The 26,756-nt window shown below is 45.0% G+C and overlaps 2 protein-coding genes across 3 annotated transcripts in view; one reads left to right on the top strand and one right to left on the bottom strand.

The window, feature by feature from the left end:
- aldh5a1 (aldehyde dehydrogenase 5 family, member A1 (succinate-semialdehyde dehydrogenase)) overlaps nt 1-3,233 on the top strand; it is a 46,094-nt gene extending 42,861 nt beyond the window's left edge. The window contains 4 exon segments of the mRNA XM_038796951.1: nt 1,066-1,224; nt 1,744-1,913; nt 2,180-2,238; nt 2,416-3,233. Coding sequence (XP_038652879.1) covers nt 1,066-1,224; nt 1,744-1,913; nt 2,180-2,238; nt 2,416-2,621 — 594 coding nt within the window. The 3' untranslated portion in view covers nt 2,622-3,233.
- A 486-nt stretch (nt 3,234-3,719) lies between these two features.
- The window catches only part of LOC119965927 (dyslexia-associated protein KIAA0319-like), a 145,574-nt gene continuing 122,537 nt past the window's right edge, over nt 3,720-26,756 (bottom strand). For both annotated transcript variants that reach the window (XM_038796949.1, XM_038796950.1), the window contains exons 15-21: nt 23,921-24,059; nt 22,880-23,039; nt 20,276-20,418; nt 15,493-15,615; nt 10,091-10,181; nt 9,870-9,958; nt 3,720-8,486 (exon numbers count right to left, since the gene is read on the bottom strand). In XM_038796949.1, coding sequence (XP_038652877.1) covers nt 8,311-8,486; nt 9,870-9,958; nt 10,091-10,181; nt 15,493-15,615; nt 20,276-20,418; nt 22,880-23,039; nt 23,921-24,059 — 921 coding nt within the window. In that variant the 3' untranslated portion in view covers nt 3,720-8,310. The remainder of the gene's footprint in view (nt 8,487-9,869; nt 9,959-10,090; nt 10,182-15,492; nt 15,616-20,275; nt 20,419-22,879; nt 23,040-23,920; nt 24,060-26,756) is intronic.

Raw genomic sequence — 26,756 nt, 5'->3', positions numbered from 1 at the left:
CACATCAGCCATGATTGAATGGCGGAGCAGATATTGCTGTTCGTATGTCTTACGCGGTGGCTAGTTTTGCGTTGTTAGAGGTTAGAGACTACATTAATGTATCAGGCTCCCACAATGCAATGACTGCCGTTAGTCTTCAAAATCCCAATGCTGAGATTTCTTGGAACTGGGGCAGTTATTTATTGCTTATGCAAATAGGTTTACAAATACTATTTAGCACTGGGGAATCTGTTCAAGAGCATCACAGGAACACTTAAAGGGAAAATAAGAGTTTTATGATTATGAAATGATGCACACTGTCTGAATTTTAACATCTTAACAAATTCATTGCTGCATGTACCTACAAATGGTTATTGGGATGATGTTAGGCAATCTTGGAATCTGATTAATGCTGTTTATCTGTGTGGTATTATCATAACTGTAAGCACTGCGGCAGCACAGTGGATAGCACTGTTGTTTCACAGCTCCAGGGTCCCAGATTTGATTCCCGGTTTGGGTCACTGTCTGTGTGGAGTCTGCATGTTCTCCCCGTGTCTGCGTGGGTTTCCTCCGGTTTCCTCCCACAAGTCCCGAAAGATGTGCTTGTTAGGTAAATTGGACACTCTGAATTCTCCGTCTGTGTACCCGAACAGGTGCTGGAATGTGGCGACTAGGGGCTTTTCACAGTAACTTCATTGCAGTGTTAATGTAAGCTTACTTGTGACAATAAAGATAAAGCAAGGGTTAATGAAATGTCTAGAGTAGCCACTAGAGTAGCTACAGTTACAAGTATATAAGGCTTTGATGCTAAGCCTTGTGGGAGTTAGAAGGTATTAGAAGATGGCGAGGCATAGGAGCAGTTGTGTATTTTAGAGTTCTGGAGATAGAGATAGCATAGTTTAATATAGTAACATTGTACTTTAGGAATGTGTACGAATCTTAGTAGTGTTAATAAATTAGTTTTGTTTGTTAACAAAGCTTGGAGTTCTTTATTCAACACTATGCATCCAACCCATCCAGGTAAAGTAGAGAACAACACAATCTGAACATTGACATTTTGTTTCTTTTGATTCCACTGGAATGTAGACTTGTGTCTGTGCGAATCGGTTCCTTGTGCAGGAGGGAATCCACGATTCTTTTGTCGAGAAGTTGGTGACGGCTATGCAGAGAGAATTGTGTGTTGGAAATGGATTTGATGAACAGACTACACAGGGTCCACTAATCAACGAAAGAGCTGTAAAAAAGGTAAAAAAAACCTATCTGTATTCATTCAATGCAATCATGCTAACAACTGTAAAAGAAAGTCCACAACATTATCTCAGATTTCCAGCAGTTTCTTTTCATTATTTCTTCAGAAATTTGTCAGAATTAAGAAATCCTGCAGTAATTTTTTTCAAATTAACTAACAAATTGAATTTATATAGCACATTGAAATGTTCAACGGTAATTTACAGGAAGTTCCCAAACAGAATTAGACATTGAGCTACGTCAAGAGCTATCGGAACAGGGCGCCATGAACTTGGTTTTAAAAAAGTTTTAAGGGGCGAGGAGGAGTCTAGACAACTGAAAGCATGGCTGGTAATGATGGGCCAAAGTAGATAGATACTGGGGCTAAAAAAAGTCTTGAGAGTTGGAAGAAAGCAGTCTTTTTGGAGGGTTGAAGGGTGAGAGGTTATAGACAGAAGAAATGGGCACGGTCATGGAGGGATTTGAATTGGAGGCCGAGAATTTTTAATTTTCTCTCTATCTCCTTCTCTGTCCCAGGTCGAAGATCAGATAAGTGATGCAGTGTCTCGCGGTGCCTCTATTGTGACCGGTGGAAAGCGACACAGTTCTGGAAGAACATTCTTTGAACCGACTCTTCTTTCTAATGTCACAACAGACATGCTTTGTGCACAGGAGGAAACGTTTGGGCCTTTGGCACCTGTTCTCAAGTAAGGAAATTGTCAATATTTTGGGGACATTTATTAAAAGTGCAAGGTATCCTAAAAAACAGAAACAAAAGTTATTATGGCTCACACTCATTGTGATCTGCCTGAAAGAGTAGTGGAAGCGAATTCAATTGTAGCTTTCCAAAAGGGATTGCACATATATGTAATGGCAAATTTGGAGGATTCTGGAGAAAGAGCATAACTAAATTGAATGGTTATAAGAGCTGTCATGTAAGGCTTTATCATTCTTTGCATTTTTGTGCTTGCAGATTTCGGACTGAGGAAGAAGCTATAACCATAGCTAATGCTTCCAATGTGGGTTTGGCTGGTGAGTAAATTTGTGAGCATGATACAAAGTGCTGTTTAAAGTAATGCAGACCAAAATTGTAATTGTCTGCTGTCAGTTCTGACTGAGCGTAGAAATTGTTTCTTGTATGGCAGTGTAATAAAATTCCGTCTATCTTTATCCCGTCATTGTAAACTTTATAATCTACTATTATTCTAGGTTACTTTTACTCCAGAGATCATGCTCAGATTTGGCGGGTTGCTGAACAGCTCGAAGTTGGAATTGTTGGTGTTAATGAAGGCCTGCTATCAACCCCGGAGGCACCTTTCGGCGGAGTTAAACAGTCTGGCCTCGGGAGAGAAGGTTCAAAATATGGCATTGATGATTATTTGGAAATCAAGTATGTATGTTTTGGAGGTTTATAAGATTTGTGGGATAAATGTTAAAACCCTGTCATCATTCACTGCCATTATCTGTGCACTTACTTAGAAGAAATGTTTTATATTACCTAATGAAATATATTGACAACATGCCACTTTAACACTCACTGACGTATCATGTTCCTGATTAGAGGAGAAAAAAATCCCATCTCTGATTTAACTGTAGCTTGGTTCCTCACCTATTCTGGACAAAATCATAAAATGTTTAAACATTTAGGATGTTTCAGGAGTGTTTGTAAACACTTGCACCCGTTTTGGATCATTTGGTGTAAAGTGGCTATGAAGGAAATGTTTCTGAATTTTAATTTCCATTATCTAATTGTTAAACTTGCTGAATGTATTAGCTACGTGCAATATTGTGACTATTTCGAAGCATTGTTTTTTTCTTGAACTCATCTCGTAATTGCCAAATGTCTCCGTGTCAAACCGGGAAATTGTTTGTTCTGTAACTGTGAATTATGTTTTTTAATAATCCAAGTTAGTTAATGTGAAACAAAGATCACTGACCTAATTGTGCAATGGATATAAACAATTAATACCTTGTTATAGTTATATTAAGCTACATGTTTTGAGGCAATAAATTTTAAGGAAATGTAACTGATGTTGAATACTTTGTTTTTTACCCGAAGGTAATTTTGTTTAGTTATAATCCATTTTCTGTTGGACAAGGGCAAATCCAAATCACAGGGAAGCAATGTTAAAGAAACAAAACTCTACAAGCGCACTGTAGCTACAAACTAGTTGGTAAAATGTACTGGTGTCGCTTTGGTAGATTGCTTCTCGAGTTTTTATAGTAAGTGACACATTTTGACAAAATCAATGTTTTCTGTGGTGTAATCCTTTTCAGATAGGAGGAAGACTTGAGGTTAGATCAGCATGAATCAAATACTTGACAAAATGGGAGAGGCGGTGGACAAGTATACTTTCGAAAAATAAATTGAGGTAAAATGTTAGCTACCTGCCATTCCTCAGTTACTTGATCCTGTATGTAAACAACCTAGGATAATATACTGCTAGCCATTGGCTTATCCATGTGCAACATACAGTCCTAGCAATAGTGCAAAATAAATACAACAGTTCAAGTTAAACTACACACTCAAATTTTATTGTCACTTAAATTATACAGAAACAAGAATAAGTTAGGTTAGATAGCAGTACATTTAGCTTTCACTGGTACATTGAATTGTTTTGTGTTCACTGCACATTGCTTTGAGACTTTTTTTTCGCCTTGGGACCCTTTTTAATAAATGTTATATAGTGAACAGCTGGGCACCTGGCTCACTGCTGCAGCAAACATTTCAACCACGTGAGCTGCTGAAATGGCTAAAGCTATCTGGGATTTCTCACTTTTTTGGATGTCTTCAAGCTATCAAATAGATTCAGGACAAGAGCATCTCTCATTCCTGTAGATTGTTATTCCCAGCTGAGATATAATCAAATTATTCCTCAAGGTAATTATTGATCTGCGGAGCAAAGCATTTGGGCTGACTTCTTCAGCACAAACACTCATCCACATTTCACAAGTAGCTAGGAAAACATGATGCACCACGTGATAGCTATGCTTGAAGGTTCTGCTCAGGATTCAATATCCTCGTGAGCATTTTTAGTGACATCCATTTTTAAATTAGCACAGTATTAGACTAACACGTTCATAAAAACGATACAACATGGAATTTCTGGAGGATTGAAGCTGACTAGAGTCTGGATCTGGTGCTAGAAAGTCAGCAGTGAAATTTCAGGGTCAAAGTATATAAAACTAAGCAGCTTTATCTATTGTGGCCCTAAAATTCCAGAGAAACAGTTTGCCCCAATATTGTCTGCCATGGAGTCTGGTCTATCTAATTTATTTTGGTGCACTGGCTCTCCCATCGGTCAGGACCCCATTGAACATCAGGAGCTATCTCAAACCCGTTCCAACTCAAAAGATTTATCCATCAAATAGAGAAATCAAACTGATAGCAAGCTGAACAGGCATCTTTGCAGTACTGATTAATGGCTACTTCATACAAAGCCACCTCTCAAAGTGTTGACTGATCTTTTGTCTACTGCATAAATCCAAAAGGTGTATTTACTTATGATCAAAAACACTCACTCAACCTGATTGGGTTTGAGTATTGAGGATGCAGGAACACCTGATAGCACTGATTGGACATTTCCAATTAAAAAAAAACTCAGGAACATAAAGATAACTGTATTGTTTAACTGCAGTAATTCCCAAAGAGAAATATCAAGTTTCGCAGCAGTGTAAACAAACCACCTCCTCTTCAGAAATTCTGCATGATCTTTCAGACACCATTGTAATTCTGAAAAGGGCACACACTACTAGCACTGGCACTTACTGGTGGAAGGCAGTGAAGGGGATACCAAGAAAACTGTTGATTCAAAGGTTGAGGGCCCCATTACAGCCAAACGGTGGCACAGTGGTTAGCACCGCTGCCTCACAGCTCCAGGGTCCTGGGTTCAATTCCGGCTTCAGGTGATCTTTCTCCCTGTGTCTGTGTGGGTTTCCTCCGGATGCTTTGGTTAGGTGGATTGGCTATGCTAAATTGCCCCTTAGTGTCCAAAAATGTTAGGTGAGGTTACCGTTATAGGGTGAAGGCGTGGGCTTAACTAGGGTGCTCTTTCCAAGGGCTAGTGCAGACTCGATGGGCCGCCTTCTGCACTGTAAATTCTATGATCTATGATCATACTCACAAAATACAAATGAGCTGTATAATGGTGGAATCGCAATCAGAGTGGCTGCAACACAAAAGAAGGCCACTCAATATTGTCGTGCTGGCTCTGTTAGAGCAACTCAATTCAAGATCATAGACTTCAGCCACGCTGTCTTTACCCAAAACACTTTCCAGACTAGGCAAAAGGTAGCCTGGTTAAAAAAGGTTGCGTTGCACTTGAGCTCCAACATGTTGGAAGAATGGGAACAGCTAGTCTTTTCCTGAAGTCCTGCAAATATTCTCTCTTCACAATTATCCAATTCCCCTTTTGAAAGCCATGATTTATCTTTGGCAGTGCATTCCATACTGACCACTCACTGTGTAAAAACATATGTGCCCATGCTGCCTTTGGTTCTTTTGCTACGTTAAATCAGTGTATGCTGGTTCTCAATCATTCATCAATGGTAACAATTTATCGGCACGGTGGCATAGTGGTTAGCACCATGGACCCGGGTTCAATTCCGACTTGGGTGACTAGAGTTCGCATGGTCTTCCCATGTCTGCATCAGTTTGCTGTGTGCTCCGGTTTCCTCCCACAGTCCAAAGGTGTGCAGGTTAGAGGCAATTTAGCGTAGCTAATCCACCCTAGTGTTCAAAGATGTACCATGATCAATGTGTGAATGGAACAGGGGAGTGGGCCAAGGTAGAATGCTCTTTCGGAGGGTTGGTGCAGACGCGGCCCGAATGTAGGGATTCTATGGATCTTTGTGATCTGTCCAGAACCTTGGTCATTATGAACACCTTTCAATTCTCCACTAAATCCTAAGGAGAATAACCCCAGCTACTCCAATCAATCCTGACACGATGTCCCACATCCCTCCAACCATCTCGTAATAAAGCACTACTCGCAATTCTGCCAGTCCGAATTCTTGTATCATCAACAAAACGCTGGGGTGGGGGCAGGGAGTTGCATATATCCATATATCCCCAGGGACTGAAACTAATATAGTAAGGGAATGATGAGCAAACATCTCTATGTGGTATAGGACATGAGTAGCAGAATTTTTGATGAACTGAAGTCCTAGAGATGGTAGAAAGGCACCAGGAAAACAACTGGTATAATGAAGTCTTGGGAAACGACAGAGGGTTTCAGAGGGGAAAATGGGCTGAAAAGGGTGTGTTATAGAGGAAGAAATAGGCAGTCTTTGAGATGGAGGTGGGTTGGGGTGGGAAGCTCAGTTTGGTTAATCATGAGGCAGAGAGTATGAAATTTGTGTTGGCAGCTGAAGGTTTTAGGGCAGGTATTAGGAGTCCGTAACAAAATTTAACAAAAATCCATTGATGACATGTTGACAGCATTCTATACAATCAGGAGGTAAAGCAATCCTAGTCAGCCATTTGCAATATTTCCTTCAGCCGGTGCTTGTGATAAATGAAAATAGGAGTAATGGAAGAGTTTACAATCATTTCAGATGTGGTTTAGGTTTTCATTCATGATTAAATAGCTAATATCCCATTAATTACACTCAATCCAACAAGTACGAGTGATGGTTGAATGTTACAAAAACCAGGGAACAATCAGACATGCTAGACTAGTAACAAAATGGTGAACAGAAATAACTATTGAGAAACGTTCATACTGATAGCAGGGCTAACCATACAGGCCATTAAATAATGCATATTCAGATATAGATAACAAGTGCTACAAAACACAGTACACCTAAAATAGGATAATACCAGCCCTGTGTGCAGTCTTCCACTCTTAACACTCTTCCCCAGAAGCTTCAAGTAAGTTCAAACAAAATATGTTTTTGTAAATGCTCATTACAACATTCCAATGCCCAAATTATCTGACTGGAAAACCTATCCTTTCTCAATCAGAGAAGAAAATTACAGCAAGGCCAACAGTATATTTGCTGGCAATCCAAAATAGCCAGTCTTAAACAGTGTTATCTTTCACCGGCAAATGCTTTATTGTTTTGATTTTTAAAAAATTCTATATTTTGCCCTCGTAAGATCCTCTGGTTATGTTTGAAGAGGAGCAGGAGACTTCTCTCAGCGTCCTGGCCAATATTTATCCCTGAACCCACATCTCCAAACATGTTCATTCATCTCATTGTTGGCTGCCTGGTCTCCCTACATTACAAGTGACTATACTTCAAAAGTAGTTAATTGGTTTGGCTGGGATGTGAGCACTATGTTCAAACTTGTCAATAGATTATGGATAGTAACTCAAGAGGGAAAACTATTTGAACTGAAGATGAAGGACATCATCAATTTATTGCTCCGACCTGTTGAGTAACAGTCAACAAAAGTCTCCCATTTGCATTACTGATTCTACCTAAAGTTTGGTCTTTAGTTTATGTGTGTTTGCCTAACCGATTAGACAGTAATAAAGAAAAATTGTTTCTTATTAATGAAACTCTGAATCAATGTAAACGGAAAAAGATGTTTTTGCACAGCTTATGGTACAAGTCGCCATATTGCTGCACAAAGATACACATGGAATGATTTTACATTGACAGAAAGAGAAGAATTTTAATATCTAGATCCATTTCTCTCACGCCGTGTGTGTGAATGAACCCAAACTATTTTATGTTTAGCATCAGGATTTCTTTTCAAACTTCCATGTGAAAGGAGAAACTGTTTCAGGAAAGCAATTCCTCTGTCCTTACTCTCTCACCTTACAATTTGCACGCGCTGTGTTAATGCAGACTTAATAGAAGTTCCTAGAATCATAAATCTACAGAAAGCTGAAATTACGAAGTACCTCAACAGCACCAGTTCCTCTCTGACAAACCTTTCTGCTTGTAAGGGTGTCGGCATCCAAGATAAACGGTCAAGAGCTGAAAAAAGTCCTCCTTCGGTAACTTCTGGAAAAGTCTCATCCAGAGTACGCCAACATTTTGACAACATATTTTAAAATGTCTATTAATAATCCCAGGTGGGCGATTGTACCCAGTTTTCCACTCCCAATATAGGTGCATCGCAAGTAGGCCACATTCTCATACGTGGCAAATTTATCTGTTTTGGGGGTGATAATTGAAGGAGACTCCATTCTTAAGTGAACCATTCATACAAACTTTACGGTTCTCCTCGCCGGTTTCTCTGCTAAACAGCGTGTTCTGATCGCTGTCAAATTCCGATTCAGACACCATTAGACTCGAGTTATGTTCCGTGCTTTTGTGTTTCACACCTGGAGCAGAAAATCACAATTCAAGTCAACAGAAATATAATTCATCATCATGATCCAGTATTTTGCATCTTGATCAAACACATCTTCCCTCTGAACAAAAGCAAAAATAACTTGAAATGAAAAAGCACCTTTCACAACCTCAGGATGTTTGACAGCCAATGGAAAAGTAGGCAGTTGTAGGAAATACAGCAATGAATTTACGACTGATATGATTATAAAAATTAATGATCTGATCATTAAGTGTTGTTGGTTGAGGGAATTACTATGTGCCAAGACACTAAGGAGAACTCCCCTGCCCTACTTCGAAATGGTGCCATGGGATATTTAGCCAACTGAAAGGGCGCCGGGGCCTTGATTTAACATCTTAGCCAAAGAACAGCACCACCAACAATGCATAGGCCTCGGTATTGCATTGTGATGCAAGTCCGAATTATGTGTCAAGTCCTTGGGGTGGGATTCTTCGGCCGCACCCTCCCGGTGACCAGAAATTCCCGTTCGAGGTCAATGGGCCTTTATGTGGTCCCCGTCCCGTTTGTGGAGATCTTGTGGCAGACGCGGCGAAAGAATCTAGCCCCCAGAGTGGGACTTGAACCCACCAACCTCTGACTCGGAGCCAAGAATGTCACAACTGTTACAGAAGGGCTCCCATATAAAAAGAGAAAAGCTGGACTCTTGTTTAGCACAAAAGAATACAGCAAGACTTTGTACACAGTGGTTAGCACTGTTACCTCAGAGCGTCAGGAACTCGGCTTTGATACTGGCTTTGGGTGATTGTGTAGAGTTTGGCACTTTCCCCCAGTGTCTGCGTGGGTTCGAGTGCTCTGGTTGCCTTCTACAACCCAAAGATGTGCAGGTTAGGCCGTGATCAATGCGTGGGGTTACAGGGGCGGGGGAGTGGGCCTAGGAAGAGTACTCTGAGGGTCGGAGCAGACTCAATGGGCCAAATGGTCCCCTCCGGCACGGTAGAGATTCTATTGCGACCTGCACTAGCAACATGGCATGAATACTATTCCAGCTCCTGGAGGCCACTTTAACATTATTCAGATTTCTATTCATAGAACTTACCTAAGCCCACACCTCCACCCTAGCCCGGTACCCCACTTAACCTTTTTGGACACTAAGGGCAGTTTATCATGGCCAATCCACCTAACCTGCACATCTTTGAACTGTGGGAGGTGACCCAAACCAGGAATCGAACCAGGGACCCTGGAATTATGAAGCAACAGTGCTAACCACTGTGCTACCGTGCTGCCCCTTTAAAGACAAAACAGCCACCAAAAACAGGCCGAGTATGTGTTTTAAAAACCTCACTGCATTTAAGAAAATCAGTTGAGTTAATCCTCGGTGAATGCATCCTGGCATTGTTATATATGCAGCACTAACCATATTTTGGCCTCAATGCCATTCGTTCCTGATCATCCATATTGTCCAAGATGGTGTATTTGTTTTTCTTCCTTACTTTGGTTCTCTTTCTATTGAAAAAGAAATGTGTGAGAGTGATGAGTGTAAAGGATTTAAATATGTTCCAGTAATGCATTATTTTTATTTTATGGTTTCCAATTAATGATGTGGAGGCTCTTTACTGCCACCGACAATACACATACCTCTGACAACAACAGATACAAATCCAGCATATCCCTCCAATGGCGATGATTGTTAGAAACACTGATAAAATCACATATAATACACTCCAGTCTGTGAACAGAAGAATAAACAAGGCTATAACAGCAGCTGAACCATTCCTGAATATTTGCATTTTTTTGCATCACCCTTCACAACCCCAGGACACCCTAAAGTGCGTCATACGAACATATGAAACAGGAGCAGAATTAGGCCAGTGAAGTATATTTTAAATGGAGTCACTTTGTAATTTAGGAATCAGTCAATTTTCACACAGCAAGATCCCACCAAAGTCAATGTAATGACTACCAGATAATCCTGTTTTTGTGATGTTGGTCAGGAGATGAATATTGTTAGGACACGGGAGAACTATGCCACTCTTTCAAAATAGTGCTGTGGGATCCTTTAGGTCCCAGTAGACATCTCATTCAAAAAGATAGCACTTTCAGAAATGCAGGACTCCCCTCAGTTCTGCAATGGAATGTCAACCTGGATCATGTGCTCACTTCTCTGGAATGGGACATAACCCAACATAGAGGCAAGAATGCTACATTGAAGTAGAAGCTAAGCAACGTGAACCCTCTGGGCTAGGTTCTATTTACGGGCTGTCTAGGACAGCACCGAGGCAAAGAGAGACCACAAATAGCTTCTGTGTCTTTCATCTAGAAAGGCGAAAACAATTGAGTTTCCAGACCTGATGATTGGTATCGCGTGCCCTCTACTGGAAAATGCACACATGTAGGAACATAGGGACAGGAATAGACCATTCGGCCTGTTCCTACATTCAATTAGAACATGTTTGATCTGTATCTTAACTCAATTTATCCACCTTCGTTCCATATTCCAGATACTGTTACTCTTGCAGTTGACCGGAAAGGTGTCAGGAAAGGTTGTGCATGCTCATTCAGCCCACAATGCAGCCGTTGGCACAGGCGCAACTGTTCCTGACACCTTCCGGGTGGATAGCAGCAGGAGCATCAGTAAAGAAGGTTGTTTTAATGCTTTGAAGACCAAAAAGAACGGCCAAAATAACCTTGTACAAAGGGTTCTTGCTCAAACTGGGGGGGGGGGGGGGGAGAAAGAGTTGAAATGTTCCAGGCAGTAAGTTGTGGAGTTTAACATAGAACATAGAGTGCAGAAGGAGGCCATTTGTCCCATCGAGTCTGCCCCAACCTATTTAAGCCCTCACTTCCAACCTATCCCCGTAACCCAATAACCTCTCTTATCCTTTTTGGACACTAAGGGCATATTAACATGGCCAATTCACCTAACCTGCACGTCTTTGGATTGTGGGAGGAAACCGGAGCACCAGGAGGAAACCCACACTGACACAGGGAGAACGTGCAGACTCCGCACAGACAGTGACTCAGCGGGGAATCGAACCTGGGATCCTGGCGCTATGAAGCCACAGTGTTAACCACTGTGCTACCGTGCCACCCAAAAGTTGTCACGGCTTCATCCTGGCACAGCCTGACTAGCCCATCTGATAGTTAATCCCAGTGTCATTCATTATCTTGAGTCACGCATTGGGTGATAATGTTTTTATTCAATGATTTGTTTAAGGTGATGAATGGTATTACATTCACTGAGCAAGGAACTTCTGGACAAAGTAGATTGTAGCCAGTGTTTTGGTGGATGTGGTGTGTTCAATTACAAAATGTTAAAATGACTTTAATACGGTCCTGTATCCGATTGGACCATTCGAGCTTGAGGTTGGGGAGGGTGTCGGCTACAGCTAAGGAGCTTTGTGGGTACATGGAGCACATGGGGGGGGGGGGGGCATGGATCTGTGAAGATTTGGAAGGCCGAGGGGGAAAGAATTTTCGTTTTACTCCCATGTGCGTAAGGTGTACTCCTGAATAGATTTCTTCGTGTTGGGATAAGACATTGTTGGCAGGGGTGGTGGATGTCGAGTATTCAGCAATAGTGGTGTCAGACCATGCACCCGCGCTGGGTGGATTTACTAGTGAACAAAGGGGTGGGAGGGTCCAGCACCCACAATGGAGGGTGGATCTGGGACTGTTAGTTGAGGAAGAGATGTGTGAGGGGGTGAGGAAGGTCATCTGGGGGTATGCAGAGATTAATGATACGGGGGAGGTGCCGGCAGGTACGGTTTGGGAGGCACTGAAGGAAGTGGTCAGGGGGGAGTTTATTTTGATTTGTGCATACGTGGAGCAGGTGGAGATAGAAAGGCTAGTGGAAGAAATCCTGCAGGTGGACAGGAGATATGCAGAGGCCCCCGGAGGAAGGGCTGTGAAAGGAACACCAGAGGTTGCAAATGGGATTTGGGCTGTTATCCATGGGTAAGGCAGTTGGGAAGGGTGAGAGGGGCGGTATACGAGTATAGGGAGAAAGCTAGCAGGATGTTAGCGCACCAGTTGAGGAAGAAAGGCAGCGAGAGAGATTGGGAGAGTGAAGGACACAGGTGGGAATATGGTCTTCGACCCGGCGTGGGTGAATGGGTTGTTTAGGGAGTTTTATAGCAAATTGTATGAGTCGGAATCCCCAGCAGGGGAAGAGGAGATGAGGCGGTTTCTGGGAGGGTTGGAGTTCCCGCAGGTTGATGAGGAGCTGGTGGAGGGCCTGTGGGCTCCAATTGGATATGTTGAAGTAGTAGAGGAGCTGGAGGCGATGCAATCGGGCAAGGCCTCAGGACCGATGGGTACCCGGTCGAATTTTACAAAACGTTCCCGGGGTGTTGGGACCGCTGTTGGTAAGAGCCTTCAATGAAGCAAAGGAGTTGCGAGTGCTCCCCCCGACGTTGTCACAGGTGCCGATCTCCCTCATTTTAAAGTGGGATAAGGACCCAGAAAACTGCGGGTCTTACAGACCGATCTCCCTGTTAAATGTGGATGCAAAACTACTGGCGAAGATCCAGGCCACAAGGATTGAAGACTATGTCCCAGGGGTAATATGAGAGGACCAGACGGGTTCGTTAAGGGGTGCCATTTGCCGACCAACATTAGGAGGTTATTTAATGTAATTATGATGCCTCCAGAGGGGCACGAAGGTGAGGTGGTGGTGGGCATGGACACAGAGAAAGCCTTTGATCGGATCAATACATATGGGAGGTCCTGGCGGTTTGGGTATGGGCAGGGATTTGTAGACTGGGACCGGTTGCTGTATCTGGCACCGGTGGCGAGTGTGCGGATGAATCGGGTGAGATCAGATTATTTCAGGTTACATCAGGCGACGATGCAGTGATGTCCACTTTCCCCACTGTTGTTTGTCCTGGCTACAGAGCCATTGGCAATGGCATTAATAACATTGACGGTCTAGCGGTGGAGGTGAGGGGGGTGGGGGAGGATGGAACTCAGGGTCTCGCTCTACGCGGACAATCTAGTTCTGTACATATCAGACCCGCTGGGGGAATTGGAGGGATACGAGAGGAATTTGGCCGGTTTTCGGGATACAAATTGAATATGGGTAAGAATGAGGTCTTTGTGATCCAGGAGAGGGGGCAGGAGAAGAGATTTGATGAGATGCCGTTCAAAGTGGGAGGGAGCTTTCGATATTTGGGTATCCAGGTGGTGCGAGAGTGGAAGAAGCTGCATAAACTGAATTTGGGGCAGTTGGTAGAACAGATGAGGGGGGGGACTTTCAGAGGTGGGACGCACTCCAGTTGTCATTGGCGGGGTGAGTACAGACAGTTAAAATGACGATCCTCCTGAGGTGAGTCTCCCAATTTTTATCCCCAAGGCGTTCTTTAAAAATGTGAATGTAGTGATCTCGGGATTTGTTTGGGTGGGTAAAGCCCTGCGGGTGAAGAAGGTGCTGCTGGAGTCGGGGTGGGTCGGTTGGGGGGGGGGGGGGGGGGGGGGGGGGGGGAGGTGCTGGCTCTTCCGAATTTCATTAATTACTACTGGGCGGCGGATATCGTGATGGTCAGGAAGTGGGTAATGGGGGAGGGATGGGAGCGGGTGGAGTCTGCCTCTTGTAAGGACGCTGGTTTGGGGGGCGCATTGTTAACGGCACCTCTGCCGTTCTCGCCGGCTCGGTACTCCACAAGCCCGGTGGTAGTGGCAGCCCTGAGGATGTGGGGGCAGTGGAGGCAGCACATGGGGTTGGAGGGGGCGTGTGTGGTCACCGATACGTGATAACCACCAGTTTACCGGGGGGGGGGGGGGGGGGCTGGATGGGAGGTTTCGGAGCTGGCAGCAGTGGGGATCGATTTGGGGATCTGCTTATTGATGACGGCTTCCCAAGCTTGGAGGAGTTGGAGGAGGAATCTGAGTTGCCAGGTGGGGATGGGTATCTTGAGGGATTTTGTGTGGAGGCAGTTTTCGGCCTTCCCGCACCTGCTGCCATAGGGGCTACAAGATAAGGTGGTGTCAAGAACAGGAGTAGGAGAGGGGACGTTCTCAGAGATCTATAAGGAACTGATGGAGTGGGAGGGAGCCCCAATAGGTAAGGTGAAGAGAAAGTGGGAAGAAGAGCGGGGGGGGGGGGGGGGGGGGGGGAGGAGAGAGAGAGAGAGAAGAGTTGGAGGCCGGATTATGGGAGGAGGCCCTGAGGAGAGTTGAGGCCCTGGAGCGTCCTCTGGGGCTTATTCCCCATTTTCTGAATAGGACATGGGTTTTGCACAATATTTCCAAGATAATGTATTGAAGTTTGAGTGGGAGTGACCTCCCCCTGCAGAATGGAATGACCCCCTGTGCCACATGATGGGTTGGAACACTCCAGCCTTGGGCACGCGCTCTGGGACTGGCGCAATGCCGCTTGTCCTCTGGGATCTGTCACTCACATACACAGAAAGGGAGCCGTGTTACCGCGCAGCCACTCTGCTGAAACATAGCCCAACAGCCTTTACTCCACAGCGTTTGTGTTCCATCTTACGATGCACTGGCTCATTTAAGGAAGATGCCACCGGTTTTAAAGACTGTGGCAGAGCTCTGCGCCCGAGTGGAAAGTAAGAGAGGCCGACAGGTTTGAGAGAAATATGTTTCTCCCCCAATATTGATTTTATTTCACCTGTCTGTACGGCCTCCTGGACACTTTTACACTGCTATTGCTTGCATTGAAATATTGGAAAGATTTCATGGATATCGTGATGGTCAGGAAGTGGGTAATGGGGGAGGGATGGGAGCGGGTGGAGTCTGCCTCTTGTAAGGACGCTGGTTTGGGGGGCGCATTGTTAACGGCACCTCTGCCGTTCTCGCCGGCTCGGTACTCCACAAGCCCGGTGGTAGTGGCTCCCAGAATATATCCAGCCAGAGTACAACCCTAACGTTGCTAGTAACCTGGCAGACTGATACATTGTTACTCAGCACATGACTGTAATGTGACAGTGAATTTGGGATATATAGTCACGTAACAATTAGCTCCGAACTCTTTACGAATTGCAATACAATATACCTCACCTGTCTCTTCAAGTGAAACCACTCACCGCAATTGCTTTCTCCATCATCAAAGTAACGCTGTATCAGGTTCTCCATCCAGAATGGGTAGCAGACACAACGCTTGGTGAATGGGTCACAGTGCCCGTGGCCTGAGCACTTCAGAAAGCAGACTGCAAAAAGAACAATGCGAGTAAAACAACTCTCCATATTTAACAAAATCCATGCTTAAAAATCACAAGTTTACACATTCCAGTAATTCCACGAGGACCCCTGCTAACGCAGACCTTACCAGTGGGGAATGAAATAGAACAGGAGTACAATGTTACAACGATATGGTGGGTTGACTATTACTCACAGAGCTCTACCAGCAAAAGCCATGTAAAAAGCTACCAGGATGTGCATTGGGTAATTATGTAGTTTTGTTCTCTATTATCTTTAAAGTCTCCTCCGTCCAAAATGGAGAAAACCCAAAGGGCATAACCCCCCCTCCCTCCCCTCTCCCCTCCCTACTCTCTCCCTCCCCCTTCTCTCTCCCCCCCCCTCCTCTCTCCCCCCCTCCTCTCTCCCCCCTTCCTCTCTCCCCTCCCCCCCCCTTCCTCTCTCCCCTCCCCCCCTCCTCTCTCTCCCCCCCCTCCTCTCTCCCCTCCCCCCCTCCTCTCTCCCCTCCCCCCCTCCTCTCTCCCCTCCCCTCCTCTCTGCCCTCCCCTCCTCTCTGCCCTCCCCTCCTCTCTGCCCTCCCCCCCCCTCTCTCTTCTTCCCCCCCCCCCCCCATCATCAATCACTCGCCTCTGTCCTGGGATCAGCGGCAATCCTGTATGTTATACCAATAGCTGCCACTGTTTTCCCAGTGGCGCCGCCGCTGTTCAATAGAGCTGCGTGCCTCTAATTGGCCAGCAGCTCTGGGTAGGTGGATTCCCACTCCCCTGGGTCCTTGATCCATACCAGGGGGCTGGCCCGTGTCTGGGGGGTGGGGGTATGTTGGGGAGAAGGGAACATCTCTGTACAGACATTAATCTGGAACAAATTTAGCTGACACAGTATTGGTAAAAATGAAGTCAGAATTTTTTTTTAAAAATGGAAAATCAATAATTTGATCTTAATTATGTTTCTTTCTCCACAGATGCTGCCCAATCTGCATATTTTCAGCATCTTCTGTTTTTATTTCAGATTTTCAGCATCTGTGGGGCTGGTTTAGCTCAGTGGACTAGACAGCTGGTTTGTAATGCAGAACAATGCCAGCAACACGGGTTCAATTCCCATACCGGCTGAGAATTCTGAATTCTTCCTCTGTGTACACGAACATGCGCCGGAATGTGGCAACTAGGGGCTTTTCACAGTAACTTCATACTTGTGACAATAAAAAGATTACAGTAAGAAGTCTTACACCGGGTTAAAGTCCAACATGTTTGTTTCAAACACTAGGAGTGGAATTCTCCGCAAGGCCCAATGCCGTCGTGAAAGCCAGAGAGGTTCACGACGGCGTCGGAAGCCTCTCCCGGTCCCCTATTCTCCCCTCCCCGGGGGGATAGGAGGGCCGTACCGGGAAACACGGCCGCCGGGCCTTGTCCCTGGCTTCAAGAATGACGCCGCGGCGGCGCCTAATGACGTCAGCCGCGCATGCGCGGGTTGGGCAGTTCAAAGCCGCGCATGCGCGGTTGCCGTCTTTCCCCTCAGCCGCCCCGCAAGACGTGACGGCTTGATCTTGCTGGGCGGCGGAGGGGAAAGAGTGCATCCCCTTGAGATGCCGGCCCGACGATCGGTGGGCACCGATCGCGGGCCCGTCCCCTACCGAGCACGGTCGTGGTGCTCGATCCCCGATCCGCTCCCCACAGGCCCCACACTTACCTGGCGCGCCATGTTCACGACGGCAGTGACCAGGTGTGGTTGCCGCCGTCGTGAACAGGTCGGGAACGGCAGGCCGCTCGGCCCATCCGGGCCAGAGAATGGCAGGCGCCATGAAAAACGGCGGCCTGCGTTTCTCAGAGCGGCATGTCGCAAAACCGGACACGCCATTTTGGGGGGGGTGGGAGAATAGCGGGAGGTGCGGGAGCGGACCTCCCGCTATGCTCCCACCCATCGTGGTTGCAGAGAATCGCGCCCTAGCTTTCGGAGCACTGCTCCTTCCTCAGGTGAATTCACTCCAGTGCTCACCCCAGTCCAACGCCGGCATCTCCACATCAGAAAAAGATTATTATTACAGTATTTGCTTTTGTATAAAAAATATGGCTTTGTACAAACTAATAAGCGGACTTGTGCAATCTGAAGGTGCTTGTAAAAATGAAAAAATATGTTTATACAGGACAGACCCCTTGGGCCTTTCAAAGTGCACATGCAAAAAAACTTTAAAATAGAGTTTGAATTATATCCTTATTCTAACAATTCCATCATAAATTTGTACATTAACATTTGCAATGGAAACTTGCCACAATGGAGTTCTGCCCTCTACCAATAGCAGTGATTCAGTGCCTCCAATGACAAAAGGGCATAATCATTGAATTTAATGTCTCCAAAAAAACAACATTATCAAGTAGTTGCAATTGTGGGTTTGAACGTAAGAATTTATAATCGGACAAGTTGACAGGATCAAAGACGCTTATTATAGATATAAATATGCTTACAAAAATACTAACTACGACACTAGAATCTGGGCAGGCACCAGTTTGATGCTGGCTCACAATGCTCCGCCCCTTCCAAATTGGTGTCATCTGGCCACACGGCGCGCACGGTCACAGCGCTGTTGGCTCGTTATCAGTCGGCCCATCCGATGTAGATTCAATGTTCTCCATGACATTCTCATGCTCGGGGACTGCTGAACTATCTGACACTGCCTCTGATGTTGATTCATCATCCATCACAGTGTTGTGAAAGTCTTCTCTGGTTTTCAAGAGCACACAACGATTTCTTATTAAAACCAACCCTTCCTCTTTCTGTACATTGTAGGAAATAGCTGCTATGTCTTCAAGTACAATGGCTTTTCTCGACCAATTGCCTGAATCTTCTATTCTCACAGTGTCATCACAACTCAGAGGTGGTAAAGTTCTAGACACTCTATCATAGAACTGCTTTTGTTTTGCTTTAATGTTTTGCATTTCCTGTAGTACCACTGCATTCTCCTCCTTCATTTCCAAATATGAAAGTGTGGTACACAACCTTCTATTCATGAGTAACTCAGCTGGCAATCTACCATGTGACAATGGTAACACTTTGTAACGTGATTTCACGAGATATGGATCAGATTGGCTGTCCAATGCTTTCTGTAATGATTGTTTTACAATATGTACACTTTTTTTGTTAAGGTCTTTGGGATCCATGCCTATACGAGCATCATAGCTTTTTGTTTCATAGCTTTTACAGTAGATGAGGCCATTCAGCCCATTGAAAGCACCCTACCCAAGCCCACATCTCCACCCTATCCCCATAACCCCACCCAACACTAAGGGCAATTTTGGACACTAAGGGCAATTTAGCGCGGCCAATCCACCTAACCTGCACACCTTTGGACTGTGGGAGGAAACCGGAGCACCCGGAGGAAACCCATGCAGACACGGGGAGGACGTGCAGACTCCGCACAGACAGTGACCCAGCCAGGAATCGAACCTGGGACCCTGGAGCTGTGAAGCAATTGTGCTAACCACTATGCTACCGTGCTGCCCTAACATATACTATGGAATTTACTGGTAGGTTCTTCGATCTTCTTGATAACTTGTGGTTTCGTATCTGATACAGGTGCTAAGGTAGAAATGAGATTTATACGGGTGGTAAGGTAGAAATGAGATTGACCTGCAGATCTACATCTCCAGCAATTTCACGACGAATACTTTATATCGGTGCTTTAGTTAATTAATCTTCTTTAAATTGTATCTTGTTGCCGAATGGTAGTGCACTAAAATCAGTGAACACATCACTGAATTTGCGGATAATGTTCTCAGAATCATTGGAGTGTTGACCCAATCCTTTGTGGATGCTATATACCAACTGCACTAGACCTAATTCTTCACAGGACCTATCACCTAATAATGAATCCAAGCCCTCAGGTACAATACAGAATGGGACAGAATAAACTGTGTTCTTCACCAACGTATTGAGGTCACAAGCACCATGACATTTAATACTCGAACCATTATAATCTCCCAGAGATATATTGTGATTTCTTCTAATCGGCTGAATTTTTAGATTAAAAAAAAATCAGTCATGCTGATTAAATTGGCTTTGGCACCAGTGTCATTAAAATTATTAAAAATAACTGTGGGTCAAATATATACAAACAACAGATGAATACTAGTATGACCATGCACACTCATCCTCTCTCCCAGCTCCCTAGTCAGTCTGAGGTCACCTCACTCTAACATTCACTTATATACTAATGAGACTCCTAGTGGCCAATCAGTGAATTACAACACAACCATGAGATCACTGCACCGGCTGCATCCCAGAAGGACACGGTGGCTATATTGCGCAATATGTTTCTAATTAAATACTGCACAGGGAACCCGCTTAATCCAAACAAAATTCATTATCCCAACCTTTTATGATGCTTTAATTTTACCTTTGGCTCCCAAAAAGCCACGCTATCTTGCAAACCAGGATTTTCAAAAACACTACAGCAGCAGTCATACACACACTAACACAGGCTTTTAACCCTTACTGCACTAAATACATGCAATACAATATATCTGAAATTCCTACATTCATCATGCAGTCTTCAAGGAATCTCACAATATATCATGTATGTTGTAGATATGAAATTTATAAAGACATTGTCCTGATAATGTGACAAGTAGAACCATTCAACAAGGTAAAACATGAAGATAATGCAACTCAGCAACTCACCAACTGTATCTATCCTCAGTGTTTTGAAAAGCAGGAAGTCTACTTTCTCTCTCATGAGCTGTTTCTGCAAACTCCGAGCGACATCCACGCCTTTATATACCCTGTATGGCTGCCCACTTTGGACATAGAACGTCAACACTGTACTGAAGGGGCACAGGATACAAAACCATCAATCAGTGGCATAATATAGGCTGCCCAATATTGGTCCAACATTCCTTACCTTTTATTGCAAAAGGGCAACTTAAAAGGCAAAACATCCTGTTCATAAACCCTATGCTCTGCTGTATTTAAAACAAATAAAGGCAACAAGGATATAAGTTATAGAATCATAGAATGTACAATGCAGAAGGAGGCCGTTTGGCCCATCAAGTCTGCACCGGACCTTGGAAAGAGCACCCCATTTAAGTCCATACTTCCAACCTATCCACGTACTCCAGAGAATTTTTGTATGCTTGTCTCAAATGAGTCATATCGGTTCTGAGGAATGAAATATTTCTCTACCTCCCACACCTATAAAACATATTGGCATAGAATTGCCAAATCGTCATTGAAAAGGCAGCAGAAATGTTAACTACAGATCAATACCTGAGGTAATCAAATTTAAATGACTGGGGCACACATTTCCAACATGAAAAGGAGTAGGTGAAAACCAGCATGATAATGGGATGGAGACAGGAAATGGGGAGAAGCGTCCAGGTCTTCTGTGGCACTGGATGGTAATCTCAGTGGGTACTGGGCAAGGGATGATCCATCCAATCCACTGTCAGCCTTTCACTGGGGAGGAAGCAAGGCTGTAAAATGGCATCTCAATAACTCTCACTGCTGAGTTTTCCCTTGGATGGAGAAACCTGGATCAGTCCAGCTAATTGTACATACATTGTGTTTAATTATGTGCAAGTAGAGGGCATTAATTGGGGTTTTGTTTGAGATAGACAGTTACACCCACTGAAACTGGGGTTGTAATTGAGTTAGGAGTGCATGTTTGTATTGCTTCACTTTGCAAATATATGTTAGACTGAGTAATGTTTGGCTCCAGAACTATCCTTCATCAACTCGCTTTCTTGGAATACGAGTTAGTGGAGCAGAATCGGTGGAGCTTTCAAGGCTTTTAAATGACTTGCCAGGTCAAGACCCAAGTGAAATCACCATCAGTGTGGCAGCGTGTCCCGTGCCCCCAAAATGAGCCGAGGATATCATTCCGAACAGCCAAAAGGGATTATGGCACCCCAAAAAAGGGAAGAATATCCCAACCTCCCTGATGATTGCAAATAATGATTTAAAAAATAATATTCAGCATAGCTTGATTAGGTGGCATTAAGCCCTTTTCTGAAAGATGTGTGAAGGTGTCTTGCACGACACATACACTCAACCCAAAACCATGATAGTTGCAAAAATGAAGAGCTGTGCTCATTGGTGACACAGCTTGCTTCAGAAATAGGGTGTATTTGATGAAATTGGGTCCAGCTACAGTAGAATGGTGATCAAGTTACGGAAGTGATCCAGTGTTCAAATCGAACATGGGAATTTGAATTCAGTGTAAAAAAAAAATTAGGAAGGATTTTCTGCAGATTCCTACCAACTGGTGTAATTGTACAGTAGCTACGAATACAAGTAACAAAAATAAAGGTTTCAGGGAGCCTGCTATCCTTATTCAGTCTGCCTTGGATGTCACTCCAGTCAGCGCCGGCCCTAGGGTTGCTGGCGCCCCGGGCAAGCTGAACTTCGGCGCCCTTGGGGGGGGGGGGGGGGGGGGGGGGGGGGCGAGAGGGGGGGAGGGGCCGAGAGGGGGGGAGGGGCCGAGAGGGGGGAGGGGCCGAGGGGGGGGCGGACCCGAGGGGGGGGGGGGGGAGCGGACCCGAGGGGGGGGGGGGAGCGGACCGAGCGGGGGGGCGGACCGAGGGAGCGGACCGGGGGGGGGGGCCGCCCTGGGGGAGTGCGGCCACCGCGCATGCGCTGGTTGGCACCGGCCCAACTGCGCATGCGCGGGACCCGAGTCTCTGGCGCCCCTAGCACATGGCGCCCCGGCCGACTGCCCGAGTTGCCGGTGCCTTGAGCCGGCCCTGACTCCAGTCCTCCACCATTTTGCAACTAAAGTGGCCAAGCAAATCACTCAGCTGCACCAGAGCAAATAGAAATAAATGCCAGCCTCACCAGCAATGATGATGCATCAGAGGAGCTGATGGTGCAAATGGTATTGACACTGGACTAGTAATCCAGAGACCCAGAGTAATGCTCTGGGGATCTGGATTTGAATCCCTCCTCGGCAGATAATGACATTTAAATTCAATAAAAATCTGGATTAAAAGTCTAATGATGACCATTGTCAATTGTTGTAAAAACTGATCGGGTTCCCTATGGAAATCTGCCGTCCTTACCTGGTCTGGCCTAAATGTGGCTCTAGACCTGCAGCAATGTCATTGACACGTAACTGCCCCCTGAAATGGCCTAGCAAGCCACTCACAGTTCTAAAGGCAATTTGGGATGAGCAATGAATGCTGGTCCGGCCCGCGACACCACACCCATGAATGGATAAAAACAAAAGAAATACTTGTTAGCAATTACAGAAGATTTTAGGTCTGGCTCCCAAAGCTCCAGTCCAACTACCTGGAATCAGAATGTGGCTGAATCTTCTGTACGTTGATGTCTGTATCAAGCACTCCTAGCAGCACAGCCAGCTGTCGCACGAGGGTGTCCTTCTGCTGCTCTGTGAGACTGCTCACACCAACCTGAAGCACCAGCTCCACCAGGTCATTCTTCCTAAGATCTGCAGGCCGTGTACAAACAAGCATTAGGTTAGGCACCGGAGGAAAAGGCACAACGTTGTTTACCATCAAACCAGACTGTGTATATCTGCAGCTTACATTCAGCTCTCTACCTTCTGCACCTCTGTGCTTATCTCAGACCTCGGTGCAATTTCATTTCTACCCGAGGTCCTTCTATGCCACAAAATACATTATATTCAATATTGGGCTTTACTCAATACAGGAGCTGTGCCAACCTCCCAAAAATGGCAAAATATTTCAGGATATTAGCAAATTATTGGACAATCACTTAGATGAGGATGACTGAGGTAAAGTAGACTAAGTGGCGGAACACACTGGACTACACCACATGTAGATTGTCGAAGGCCTATCAATGCAGCAAAACATTAAATTAATGCCTGGATTTGGCCGATTCCATTGACTGTTCGTGCCTTTAAATTTAGAAGCATAGTTTGTGGATTGAAGGAAAGAAAAATACGTTGGGCAAATCTGTGTAACAATTCTATCCAACATGAAGAACATGGAAATGATTTTATGAACTTTAAGTACAGTCAGAATTCACCATATCGGACCATCTTGATGTTTTCCAAGGTTTTTCAAAAACATATTTCCTGTAGGATGAAGTTCTACAATATTTGTTCATGCCCCAGTCCTACACGGCAAATCTTCAGTAAGAGTAGACTGAGAGGCATCTTGACTGGAACCGAATCCTACTCATCACCTAAAGTCCTTTACAGTTTCTAGCTGTCATTGGATAGTAATAAAGGCCCTGGTAAGTTATTTTGAAGGCCTAATGTGGAGTGGTTCTGGGGGTGAAATTTAAATAGATTTGAGATACAGCGCACAGTCTATATTGCTGTCCACAAATTCTCCATCATCTTACCAGGCCGCACTTCAACAGTGGTACTGTCTGTGTCCGACTCCCCATTCATATCGGTGACTTTCAGATGAAAAATGTACTTCCCTTCCACAAGGTTGGTTAGCTGCAGTTTTGCTTCATGGTCTGAATGATGTATTGCTTCCTGCGAGAGAGACAGAAAGAAAGAAAAAAAAGAAAGATCATCATTGCTCACTTTTAATTTCTTGGAAAAAGGAACATAAAAAACTTGGACTGAAGAGACTTCACGAATCTCATTGGTTCCAATATGCCGAATCAATCGAGCCCAGGCGGTCAACTACCTAGGCACTAGTGGGTGGGGGTAGGGGGGGATGGCTTGGCCGACTTAGGCAGCCCCAATCCCCCTCGACCGACAACAGGAACAGGACCAGGACGACAAAGAACCAGGGGCTGGAAGGCCAACCAATCCCAGGCCTCGGGAGACACGATGAAATGTGCTCCATCGAATCCAAGCTGCCCGTTTTCCAGATCAAGATTCCCAAGACATGGCAGCCACTTCTCAAACTCAGCTGGGAATATCTCTATCACCTCACCGGAGACACCAGACATGGCCAGGCTCATCACCGGTTCCCCCTTCAGTCTAACCCAATTTCCTCAAGGTAGACGACAAGCCAAGCAGCAGGAACTCAGCCGTGTGGAGTTGGGCTACCACCAGAGTGCTCTCTCTGCAACCAGAACCATCTCATGCTCCGCCACCGTCCATAAAGATGCCTTCACTGCAGAGCCTGCTGGGCTGCTGGGATTATAAATACCCTGGCCCAGGTGAGGGCTGGGGGTGGGAGACCCTTCTGGGAGTAGGAGGAGTGTATAGTAACCCGAATGAAACCAAATGTTTGCTACAGACATCGCTTCCGAGTGGTTGCTTGCCTGAGAATTTACAGTATTGAATGGTGGAGAAGATTTGAGGAATAGAATGGTCTACTATCTTATCTTAAAAGCATACGGGTTTGTAGGTGGATGGTGTCATGGTCACCTAGATACTCCATGGATATGGGATATATAAAGAACTGCCTCGAGGGGGTATCTCAGAACAAGAGTAAGGAACAAAGGATGAGACAGCTTTAATACATGGTTACCAGTTCATCAAAGGATTAGGACCACAGCCATCTTCTGTACTTATTGCCTGGTCACTGTTAATCAATGCCATTATTTTAGTTGGCTTGTTTAGATGACCAGAAGCTTTGACAAGAGTGTTTTATATGAACGTTACTGATAAGTGGCGAATAAAATTTGCAATACACAATTTCCAGGTACTGACCATCTCTAACAAGAGAGAATCTAACAATCTCCCCTTCACATTACCATCACTGAATCCCCCCTATCACCATCATGGGGGTTACCAATGACCAGAAACTGGACCAGCCATATAAATACGGTGGCGATAAGAGCAGGTAAGAGGTTAAGAATTCTGCAGCAAGTAATGCCACTGCTGACTCCCCAAACCCTGAACGCCATCTACAAGGCACAAGTCAGGAGATGACGAAATATTCTCTATTTGCCTGGATGAGTGCAGCTCTAACAACACAAGAAGCTCAACATCATCCAGCACAAAGCAGTTTGCTTGATTAGCACCCCATCCATCACCATAAACACTGACTCCCTCCACCTGACACAAGTGACAGCAGTTTGTACAGTTAGAATATAGAGAAAGATAACATGGCTGTAGAATTCATGATTGAGGCAGAGATAGATCAACATTCAAAATTTGTTTGAATGGGTGAAGCCAGGACAGTTGGAACAATTAACACCTCTCTAACCTGTGATTATCCCTCTCCAGGCGCACTGTCTGGACCTGAAAAGACTCGCATTCAAAGTTTCATCTTGCATCATTGAATTTGTCTATATATGTGTTTGTGGAACCCCCCTCTTCATTCACCTGAGGAAGGAGCTGTACTCCGAAAGCTAGTGATTCGAAACAAACCTGTTGGACGTTAAGCTGGTGTTAAAGACTTCTTACTGTGCTCACCCCTGTCCAACACTGGCATCTCCACATCTTTGCTCCACCACTGGAGACCATGCCTTCAGTCATCTGGGCTCTGGAATTCCCTCCATAAACTCTTCTACTATTCTTTTCACTTTTAACAGGCTCCTTAACACCCACATCTTTGGCCAAAACTTGGGGTCACCTGCCCTCAGATCTCATGTAGCGAAATGAATGTTCAGTCTTTCAGTGTTTGATTGTGCGTACCTGTGAATGCTCTCTGAGCTGTGTGCCATTAGTCAAGCCTGCGGGTGTGATGACAGAAAAAGAAACTGGAAGTCAGCTGGTAGCTGCAGACCTTTTAAAGCATTGAATAAAACTCTTGCTCCACACAGAACCTGGTGTGCGTCATCTGTGCACACCTTCGAGGCACAAAACACAAGAGGATGGAGAATAATTTAAGTTTACTGGCACACGCACCTTTCATTTCTGCACCAGAGAGATCCAGCCATGCCATACGATCAATAGGTTTCGGGGTTCAAGCCCTACTTGGTCACGATGGGTATGAACAATCCGTAGCAACAGCAACTCATTCACTGGGCCTTCTCTCCCGAGGCAGTGAGTATTTGAGCAGCTCAGAGAAAACAACGTCTACAGTTGACAAGGCGATAAGTGCTCTTGAAAAATACTTTGGGCCAAAGTATGATGATTGAATGATGTATATTTCACAAGAGAAATAAGCCCATAAAACAAAAGCAGCAGTTCGCTTCCCCCTGTAGATTTGGCACACTAACCAACAAGTTAATTTTGTAACTAACTCTTTGAAAGACTTCAATCCCTTGAATTAGGTAACACCTACTCATTAAGGAGGGGGATTGAACCGTGGGGAAAAAGTCACAA

The sequence above is a fragment of the Scyliorhinus canicula genome, chromosome 5 (assembly GCF_902713615.1).
Source record: "Scyliorhinus canicula chromosome 5, sScyCan1.1, whole genome shotgun sequence".
NCBI lineage: Eukaryota > Metazoa > Chordata > Chondrichthyes > Carcharhiniformes > Scyliorhinidae > Scyliorhinus > Scyliorhinus canicula.
Note: the sequence above shows the minus strand (reverse complement) of the source record. Positions and strands in the feature narration are given on the sequence as shown.